Source organism: Malurus melanocephalus, unplaced genomic scaffold (genome assembly GCF_030028575.1).
Source record: "Malurus melanocephalus ecotype Western Australia unplaced genomic scaffold, MMel_1.1 scaffold_503, whole genome shotgun sequence".
In the NCBI taxonomy this organism is placed as follows: domain Eukaryota; kingdom Metazoa; phylum Chordata; class Aves; order Passeriformes; family Maluridae; genus Malurus; species Malurus melanocephalus.
In genome coordinates this window covers 135,444-146,539 of record NW_026623735.1, presented here as the reverse complement: position 1 = coordinate 146,539, position 11,096 = coordinate 135,444, and the positions used below count along the sequence as shown (strand labels likewise).

The 11,096-nt window shown below is 39.8% G+C and overlaps 1 protein-coding gene across 1 annotated transcript in view; it reads right to left on the bottom strand.

The window, feature by feature from the left end:
• Positions 1 to 269: 269 nt before the first annotated feature.
• Positions 270 to 11,096, bottom strand: part of LOC130582514 (microtubule-associated serine/threonine-protein kinase 4-like) — a 108,053-nt gene continuing 97,226 nt past the window's right edge. The window contains exons 23-26 of the mRNA XM_057381269.1: positions 10,117 to 10,239; positions 8,241 to 8,377; positions 7,408 to 7,589; positions 270 to 6,573 (exon numbers count right to left, since the gene is read on the bottom strand). Coding sequence (XP_057237252.1) covers positions 2,708 to 6,573; positions 7,408 to 7,589; positions 8,241 to 8,377; positions 10,117 to 10,239 — 4,308 coding nt within the window. The 3' untranslated portion in view covers positions 270 to 2,707. The remainder of the gene's footprint in view (positions 6,574 to 7,407; positions 7,590 to 8,240; positions 8,378 to 10,116; positions 10,240 to 11,096) is intronic.

The window sequence follows — 11,096 nt, the reverse complement described above, 5'->3', positions numbered from 1 at the left end:
CAYGTTGCAGGGTATTGCCCATATAAGCAAGCAGTCAGGCTGTGTCATCCACCACCACTGCACACCTGCCTGTCCAGCAGCAGAGCACAGCTCTCATGCACATCTCCTCTGTCCCCACATCAAACTGCAGTTCCTTGTGCAAAACCCTCCACCAGCATGTGCCTTAAGGGATGCACTGAGCTGGCCCACAAAAACCCCGAAACTGCCAGCCTCTGAGTACAGCAGAGATGTGCCTTGCATTACAGCAGCAAAAGCAGTTCAAGAAAAAATGCTAACACAACAGTATTTCATGCTGAATTTTTATTTCAATGTTATGCAACTGCATAAGTATAAATAACCGTGTTCAATATATAACAATTATGACATCCATAAGGAGTTTCTCAGAGAAAATAAGACTGCAAACACTTTATTGCACAGACCCTAACAATTTTTTTTTCTTTTTTAGATTTCTTTTTGTAAGCTGAGAAATCTACTGCAGGAAGTCTACAAAAGAACACATCAGAACTACAATCACATTAAGACTGACCAAGAAGAACACAGGCAGAAGGATCTCTAACAACTCACTGATAAGGTAAACACCAACAAACAGGTACTACATAAACACAAGCTTATGCACTGTTACACTTCCAAAATGCAAAGAACTTATTTGTCAGAAGTGATAATGAACTATACAAAATATTCATAAAGGTATACTGTAAACAAAAGCTAGATGTGTTTTAAAGGAAACAAGAGGATAGTTGAAAAAATGCAGAGACTGTAAACTAGGATATATCTCCCAGACAGAAATGTTATTTTGAAGTGCATTAGCATTCATTTGTATTAACTGCCAAAGCACAGATGAACTGTAAATGTTGAGACCATTTTATTTTTAAAACATCTCAAAAATTACCCACCGCTTACTAGCTCCTCTCTGAATGCATCAAAGGCAGTATGAATGTTTTAGTGCCACATGAAAAATCAGGAGCTGATTGTGATATTGGCTTTTCCTTACAGGTTTGCTGTAATCCAACTCAACTAACCAGYACAATAAAGTTTTCAGCAGAGGGAAACGAATTCTGCACACTGTCTGTTGTCATACAAGTCTCCAAGTCAAGAGTACACTGTGCTTTTATGAAAAATTTTCTAGCTTTTGAGACAGAAAGACAAACCATAAGCACTGGTGAAAAAGGTAGGGGCCTAGCTCTACTGTGGTTACAGAAAACAGAAATAAGCAAAACGACCGTTCTATTGATCCCCAATTTTTTTAACCCATGCACCTGCAAGGGTATTTCTTAGTGCCTCTGTACATGTTTCAAATTTTACCTTTCACCCCTCAAAACAAGCTAAATACTCCACACAAAAATGATCAAAGTCTACATGTTCCACAGTATACAAAATTTAAATAAGGCTTAGCAAAAATAAAAAGACAGTAACATTCTAGCACCAAATAGCTCCAACAAGTTCCTTTGTTAAAAAATGCTTCTTTTGTAATTACAGTATTGAACTTTTTTTTGCATACAAATAAAAAGATTGTTATGAAATGTATGGAGCTACTCAATGCATTTCAAAATGAATATGAAACCCAGGATTACTTGCTAAAAACAGCAAGTTAAGTCTACAACATAAGGCCCCAGCTATGTATTAAAATGTGTTGGATATCCTAAACTTTTTTTTAAGATTTGATACTGAAGCGTTTTTTTTCCTTTTTACCTTACTTGTCATAAAATAGAAAAGAGCTAACAGCTGTATGACACTAATTAAACAGACTTATATGCCATAATATGTATTCTATAAATGTATTAAGGACAGGGATGAATATACTAGTACTGCAAGTCATGTGCTTATACTTGTGCCTCACACTGTAAGGGCCTGAATTTAAAAAAGCTCAAGGAACTCGAGAGGACTGCAGCAAAAAATAAGCACATGGTATGTGCTTCAGAATTTCAGCCTTGTCTGAGGTGAAAGTCACAGAATACACTCTCAAGAGACAAGACAAAACCCATCATTTCACCAGAGAAATCGACTCTTACTGGGATGCCCTGATACTTAAGTGGTCTTCCCATAGCTTTAAGGACATCTACTCTGATCAGACTTTGTGCAGCAGGGAGATGCAGTTATGTCTTGTGTTAGATCTGGTGAAGCAGTCAGCCAAGTACAGTACTATTAGAATCAGATTATTAAAAATACATGTAAAAACTCACAATAGGTCACTGTATTTATTTTGTACTAGTACTTCTTTAATGTCTAGGATTTTTAGTAAGTAAAAATGTGGCCTGGTTTTTTTTTTTTCAGTCAGACTAGTGCTTGTACGTGTCCATGCCAGGTCTGAATTTTAATAATTTGGTTTCATATTCGAGTATGGCAAATAAGTGGCAAAGCAACTATCTTAAAAAGGGAAAGAGTAAACAACGCAACCAGCAGCAAAGTATATATGCTACATTCAAACCCCAAACACATTGCTAAGTATTTACAGAAGAAATATTTTCTTCAACAGCTCTTGGCTGCAAAGGTATTTTTGTACAAATACTATATGGTAACAGTTTTACCGGTTACAATTGGAAAGGCATTTTGAAAAGAAGTCCTCTCTTTACATATCCCCTTGTATTGTTTCTTCAGTGACATGAAAGCTTTGCCGCACAAAGACACGACACAGTGCTGGTTTAAAGGCAGTACAACATATTGAAATTGTTTCAGCTAGTGTTGAATTCACACTTGCCAGGTCTTAGAGTTAACACATTTTTTTGTGAGCATTGCTCCGAGAAGCTTCCTTTCCTCGACGCTGCCGAGCTGAGTCTTTGTCATCTGAAAGTGCGTTAGGGCGGTCAAGTGTGGCTGCTGACCGAGATAAATCTTTACCTACATTCTGTTTTCTTGAAGCAGACTGCTGAGTCAGAACAGCATCTTTTCCCTTTACATCCACAGTGTTAACGATAAGAGGCTTTTCTTGGTTTCCAGGTTTCCCCCCAAGGTTTGAAGGAGGGTGGTGGACTTCTGCTACAATAGCGGCACTGTGCAAGGCCATCAGTGAAACACTCTTAGTCATTTCTGCCTTACTGCTCCCTGTGGAAGAGGTGCTTTTCTTAGTTAGCTCCTTGCAAGTTGCAGGAAGCTCTGATGAGCCTGCTTTAGCCTTTGCCAAAKATGCATCACTTTTGACTGAAGACGAAACAGATACTTCCTGTTTACATTCAGAAAAATTGGATGAACAAGTCAGCGGCTTTCCCGGTGTTGCAGCTGCACGACAAGAACTTTGCCCACTGGCAGCCGGCAAATGTTTTATTGCAGTCTGCTTGTTTGCGTCCTCTGGCTGTTTCTGATTAACTTGTCCCTTCCCTTTTRTATCTTGAGAGCTTTTGCTACTTGCGGTCACTTTTTCTGCTCCTTTCCCTCTGACTTCACAGCTCGTGAGACAAAGGGYAGGCTCCACTTTCCCACTGTCAAGCTGAATGTAAAGTGCATCAGTGCATACTTTTCCTTCAGGTCTTTTGTCTGCAGAGATCATCTCATTACCAGGACTTTTATCTGCCTCTTTGTTCGGCAAGAGACAGTCTTTCACAGTTGAAAACTTTGGAGCAGTGGTTTGCTTTTCAGTGAAGCGAAGTTGCTTTTGATCAGCAGATTCCCCCAAGCCTGCTGCATCTTGTCTCTGCATCTGCTTAGAACTCTCTGGGCCTGCTGGCAACGAGCCCACAGCAGAGGATTTGGGTTTGGTGTCAGGGGCTGTGCTGCTCGTTTGGAGAGTGGTGACTGAGCCATGATCCAAACTCACAGGCCTTTCAGCCTGCATATGTTCACTGTTCATTTTTCTTGAAGTGCCTGGAACCGGAGAAAGGTGTTCTAGGACACTTTTACTGGCATGTTTTCCATCCTTCCGGGAGCTGGTAGACAACTGAGTAAGAGTTTCTTTTTCTTTTATGGTTGGAGTACAAGGTTTTTGTGACAATGTCTGTTTATCCAAGGACTTAGACTTGGAGGAACTCGTATCAGGGGCTGGCCTGGATCTATGACTGCCGCTTTCCACACAGGTGGCAGCAGGCTTCACATGTTCTTGAACCCCTACATGAACTTCTACAGTGCTGTGTCTGTTTACTGCGTCTTTCACAGCAGGGGAGCCTGAAGCGTTAGGCTGCTGCCGAGGAACTTGGCTGGATGGCTCTCTCTCAGTAGTTTGAAGCCTTGTATCGGTGAGTAATTTCTGATCTTTCTTTCCCATATCTTTAGCACTGTCCTTCTGCACAGAGGAAACTGGTACAGACTTCTCAGTTTTATGATCACAGTCTCTTGAGGGCTGCATGGGCCAYTTGGATGGAAGAGCTTCACCCTTTGCCTCTGCAGTAACTTTTTTAGACTCAACTTTCTGCTTGGTTATGTCCCTTTCCACAAAACTTTTAGAAACACCGCTGTCATCTTTGCCTAGCTGTTTCAGTGATTCTCTGCCATCCTTAGGCTGTGCCTTGGGGCCAGCTGACTGCATTTTTCCTTGCATCTGAGGTGGAATGGCAAAATCGGCACAATTCTTTTCAGTGCTCTTGGTTGTTATCAGGACATCTGAGGCAGATACCTTCAAAGATGACTCCCTGATCACTTCCACTTTGGCAGGGATAGGCTCACAACCTCTCTGGGCTACTGGCTGTTTGACAGGCAACTCCTTTTGTGTTTGTTTCTCTTTTCCTACAGCTTTTTCAGGAGTGCTTTGGCCAGCAGAAGGTTTGGAATATGTCTGAGTAGGTTTAACACTCGGACTAACACAAGACTTTGCCTCAACTGAATTGTCCTTTTGTTTTGAAGGGGAGGTATCTTTTTTCTGAACTGCTTCAATAACAACAACACTGCCTTTAGTAGCTGGACTAGAAACCTTTTTCTCTGTCATGGCTTCTGCAGCCACAGGGATGAGTGCTGGATTTGGAGAACTCTTGCCTACTTGTAGAACCTGAGGCTCTGCTGTGCTTATTTTGCCAGATTTTGGGTAGCTGAATGACTGCTCTTTCTGAGAGACCACTTCTGCCTTCCCACCACTCCCTTGTGGCACTGGGGGTTTAGGAGACGCCCCCTCACTGCTGGTGCTCTGTCCCTCTGGCAGCACACACGAAGACAGCTCAGTCTTTGAAGCCTGTGGCCCAGAAAGTAAAGCAATGTCTAGTGTGCCTTCTATTGGCTTCAGACAGGAAACAGACCTCCCATCTAGTTTATATTCTGATGGACTTTTTCTGACAGGAGCCTCAGTGGAAATAAGGGCTGATTTTTCCACACTCATGTCCGCACGGCCACTCAAGGTCTTGAGAGGAACAAATGGAACTGAGTTAATCTGAGCAGCATGGGCACTGCCAATAAATGCTCTACCATCTGCAACTGCAGTGGAGTCCTGCTGTATATTTACAGGTCTGCCTGTACTAAGTTGAAGGCATTCATGAACATTAGATGTCATCTTAGGTTTTAGCACCGGACAGACACTGTCATCTTTTTCTTCAATAGACATTTTCTTTCTAAGATAATCAATATTTGCAAGTTTACCATCCAATCTTTCAAATTTGACAAATTCTTTTGTTGGTACAATTTTATCTGTGTTTTCTCCCTTTCCATTTAGCATCCTGTCAGAGGATTGAGGTAGCACATCTTGCAGGGTACATGAAGGGGAAATTCTTTTGAAGTCATAAGAAATATGACTGAGTTCATTTGGAGGGGGCCCATGACACAACATCTGTGCATCTAAAGCAACACCATCATTTGATCTCAAGTTTRCATTCTTTTGAAGGGTGTCTTTGAGTATGCCACCAGCTGACGGGGTCTCCACAGCAACAACTTTAGTTTCAAACTGGTTTGATCTTTCTAATACCTTCTGGAATGCTTTTTTGTCTCTTTCTTCCAATCTTAAGGTATTGAGATTTTCTGGTTCACTGCTAGGTTCATGTATAGCAGTGGTCACTTTTTCAGCAAAATCCTGCTTTTTCATAACTACCTTGACCTTCAGCTTCTCTCTGTCTAGTTCATCAACAGATTCTTGCCTACCTAGTTTTCGGGAGATGGGTCGTTTCAAGCAGCCCTGCTCTGCAGGCCTGACTCGTGTGAGCGATGGCACATCACATACATTCTCCTCCAAGCTCTGAAGAGTTACTTCCCTTTGAGAAAGTTCTCTATTCACTTCTTCCTGGGTCACTTCCAGACTGTGTTTTCGTGAACATAAGTGCTTTTTATCACTGCCGTAAGAGGGTGCAAGTTTCTCTTCAGACTGGACTCTCTTTAACAGTGGAGATCTTGGTGGTTCTGCACTCTTTGGCCTAACAATATGCCTTACAATAGTTGGAGGTGAGTGCATTTTGCTAGGAAAAGACTGAGCTATTTTTGTATTTCCAATYGAATGTCCCAGCAAAGGAGATGGAGACCGCTGAGGAGACGTTGGCTGCGGTGTCGGAGAAGGTGTCCGTGCGAGAGGAGAGAGGGGAATGCTGCCGGCTGATTTGCGTCTTCCTGATCTGTATCTTTGCCCACCAAGCTTTGGGCCCAAGCCATGAAGAGTGCTGGGTCTTATGTGCCCTGAACCAGCTGGAGAATTGGGAGCACTGGAACTAGGGGAGCTACTCTGGGAAGAGTTAGTACCTACAAAAAGAAAAAAAAAAAACAGGCAAACAAATGTAAGATTAGGAAGACATTTTGAATCTTATCTTAATGTTCAGGGAGAAACAGAAAAAAAAAAAAGCCCTATGCTATCTGCAGCCACAATGTTCTAAAATCTGGTAGGTTTTAAGTGGCTGGGCTGCAAAACCTGTATCATTCCAATTACATTTGCTGTTTCTCCCTTTCTCTCTCTTCAGTCATCCCCTTTAAGTTATCTCTTGCTTCTACTTAAATAGAATAACTAATGCTTTCTGACAGTTCAAAGCAATGATCAAGGCTTTCCAGATAATTTACCTTGGCCAAGGAATTGTACAACAGCAGTCAACTCCAGTACACTCTACAATTGTGACAGAAATAAGAGGAGAAAAGGGGCAGGCTTTTAGGAATCAGAAGGATGCATATTTCAGTACTCRGCTCATCTTTTCAGCAATAAATCTGCATTCATGAGTGCAATACTAGTTCCATTATATAGAAACTTTTACCTCTRTTTCTATCTTATATCACATAGCCTCTCCTAGGCAAAATTCTCCCTTCTGCTGCAAGTTGGAATTGTTTATTGTTCAACTTACAGCCATTGGACTGAGATTTAAACACTGAGACAAATTTAACACACRATTGCTTTTTAGGTGCTTCTGTATCATAAAAATACTTTTTGTTTTGCATCAGGAATCTGCTTCCCTCTTCCAGACAGAAACAGCTGTTCATGCTTTTCAGAGCTGACTACTTTTAGCCGAGTGTATCAGATCTGTGGGGGCTCAGAAAAAGTACAATACTCTTCAAGTCCTTTTCCTTTTCCCTCCACTGCTTCACACTCACCTGATGGAAAATCAGGAGTGGAACGGTAGCTTGGGGTAGGAGATCTTGGAGATAAGCTGTGGGTTGGTGACCCAGGCAAGCTCTCCCCTGAAGAAAGTGATCGGTTCAGGCAGGAAAAACTTCTGCTTGTATGAAGAAGAGGCGAGGGYTGCTTTGCCAGCTTTTTAAAGAGAGATCTTCTCCTTTTGTGAGAAATGCACAGCATTAATCATAAAGTTAAGATGCACAGAAGAACTATTACCCAGGCAAAACTCCTGCAAGCTGACATTATAAGAACATATAGAAAGGTAGACTTTACATGAAAAAAAACCACACTGCAGACCATGAAGTTTAGAAAATATCCTCATTTGTTAATAGATAAGGTAGAACTGTAACGGAATCTATTCACAATAAATTTACTTGCTAAATTTCAGAAGAACAATTACACCATTATGAGTACAAATCTTTATTTTCTCAATTTAGCAAACCATCAAAATAGAAGGAATATGTGTAAAGTACTTGCAATGTACTTACAAAATACACATGAACTTATCATCAAACTAAAAATGCTCATGAACTTAGCACTAGAAAGTTTAATTAAACAAATACAAAAAGATATACTGAAGTCAAATTAAGAAGCAACCTCAGAGATTCACTATTTTTAGATATTATTTTAGCAGCTCTAGTTTAGGCAAAACAAGATTTGGAAGTTCACAGAGTCTCATAAAAGAAGGTAGAAATACAGAAAATGTGAGAAAACTGTAGTAACTTCATATTTTACATTTACTGTTACATAYACACACACATACACCAACAAGGAAATGCATTCACTGTGAAAGCAAAGGATTACTCACCTCTCTAAGCTCTCCTTCTTCTTGGTCTTCTTACTGCGTCTGACCATTCGGCTCCTGTAGCTGTTTCTCCTGGCAGGTCCTGTCTTGATGGAAGTGTTTTCAAAAGGAGTTGTCATTACAGAGACTTTGTTGCCACTCTGCCAAAATGAAGGAAAATGCTTTAAGTGTGAGTAAGYATGAGTAACACAAGACCGCTTTGCCTTAAACTGAATCTACATCTTAAATGCAAATGCAATGRGAAAGAACTCCAGAGTATGAGATGTTAGTGCAGGGAACCCTAGGCAGACATTTCCAGGAATGGCACAGAAACGMTGATTGGAAAGTTCTCAAATTCTGCCTTATTTCCTAACTTCCTCCATTCAAGCTCCAGGATAACGACTAATTCCAGTAATTGCAGGAGGGCATCAAGGATTAACCAAGACTGTAAATTTCAAGAGGAAAGCTTCTGCAAAAACACCCAATTTTCCCACAAAGAACAGCTGTAACTACACCGTGGTCCATTCACATCTCAGGAYACCGTCACAATGAAACAGAGGAGAAAAATGAAATCCTCACTGTCAATCCCAAAACATATTTTATCTTGTTCAGAAGAGTTAACAAGTGTAATTAAGATAAGCTTTTTGGCACCAAATGTACAAACAGATGCCTCAATAAAAAACATAGATATTTCTTTCTGATTCTATGTTTTAAAGATCTACCTCTACCTCCTGCTCAGAATTGCATAACAGTGAACTTCCTTTCAAAGAAATTGCAACAGCCCAAATATTTATAATACAGCCCAACAMATTAAGTCATGATAGTTGAATAAACAATAGTCTCTTGTTTTGAGTTTACTCTTGTAAGGAGTGAGCAGGGTTGTCATGTTTCTCTTTTTATGTATCTGACACTGAAAATGATTGCACGGCTGACTGTCTTAAGTTTCAGAATTTCCTCTTACACATTTCTTGCAAAACTGGAAAACTTGGAAGTTCTTACTGTTTTCAGAGAAAGAAAATACAGATTTAAAAAAAGTATATTTTGCATCTTTTTTTCAGCGTTTTATATTTGCCCATTATTTCACTGCTTTCCAGCTTTTCTTTGACTTGTTATAACTGACTACTCAYTTTGACAAGCAGAGCTCTGCACGTAACACTATAAATTGTTAATAATACAGGAAGTAAATATACAGCTGTCTAAAGTAATTCTGACCTACATTAGCTTACACTGAAAAGATTAAATGAAAAATGTGATACGATGAGCTAACAGAGAAAAGYTGGAGATTTTTTGTTTGTTTTCAGGTCAAAACTGTAATTTGCTAATAAGACAGACTTCAGAAAACTCCACAAGAGAAAAATGTGGCAGATTATTCATAGAAGTCCAGCTGCGGGATGAGAATTTCATTAATCAAAGAAGCTCTGTCAGTCATGCCTAGCTATATATGAGACAAAAATCTTCTGGACCTTAATACAAAAGGCAAGCCCCRGTATAGAAGGCAAGGAAGTATTTCATATTCTTTACTTTTCCTCACTGAATTCACTTTTAAAGAGGAAAAATGAGAAGTATTATCATCGTGAAAAGCCTGAGTTATCTGATGAAGAGGTAGGCATTTGAAAAGGTGCTCAAAAGGTGCTTTTTTTGAGAGACAAGAGGCATCCCTTTATGTCACTGCCTCGAATTTACTTCAGCGATCGCTACATCAGTGCCACTCTACGGCAAACAAACTAAAATCATAGCAGGATATACAAAAGGCATTGGCCTTTCTCCAGATCTGTGACAATAGAATTTGTACTTATAGCAACAATACAATCCAGGAACTGATCTCAAGAAAACAAATGTAACCCCACCACCATTGGTGAAAACTGCAATCATTTTTGTWTCCCAGTTGCCCAAGTGTTACCTTTAACAACAATTCAATGACTTCTGTATGAACAAGCCCATGCACTGGCTCTCCATTGATATGAGTAATTAAGTCACCAGCTTTTAAACCTGCTTGGTAAGCTGCACCTCCTTCTTCCACATTCTGAAAAAGAGGAGAATATACACAAAATGAACTCCAACCCAGCTGACAATGAAGAAACTTACAGATACTAAGTTATATAAAGGAAGAAAAGAAGAAAAATATGCCCAGCTCTTTCACCATCTTGAGTACTACTTACTCAAACTTCATATTTAGTTAGGGCCTGGACTGGTTTCAAAGCTCACTGAAACACTGCTGGTTGCTGTTGGCATTAAGTAAGCTCTGTAAAACCAGGAGTTTTCATGTGTGGTAAGAAGGGATGGTTTCACTACCAACTGCAAAACTGCAGAACTGAGTGAAGATTTTTTGCATGAGACAATGAGAAACACTGATGTAATTAAGGTAATGTCACATGCAGAATTCCAATCACAACACAAATAATGCTACCACATGGTAAAGAATTGTTTCCATTTGATTCAAATTCACCAGACTTCCCATTAGAGGGAATGGTGAAGCACGAAAGAGACAAAGGACTAAAACAAACTGAATTGAAAAATATTTTGAAGGTTGCTTAAATAATTTATTATATTTCTAAATTAGTTTTTAAAATCATACAGACACTACTGAAGTCTACCGTGCTACAGAGCTAAACAACAAATTCGCCATACTTTGGAAAAAACCTCAAGGTTTAAATTTTACTGCAAWGTACCATTTTTTCCTTTCCTTTCACTGGTGTGATGTTACACCAGCGGCAAGAAATCAATTTTTTTTCAATTTATTCCATTATCTACCAAATGTACCCTGTTCTCCAGATTCCACGTTCTTGAAGGATTAATAGGTCTGAGAGCTAAACAATATGAATRAAAAATGAGTAATACACTACATCAGCACTGCTACTTCAAAACCTACAACACATATTT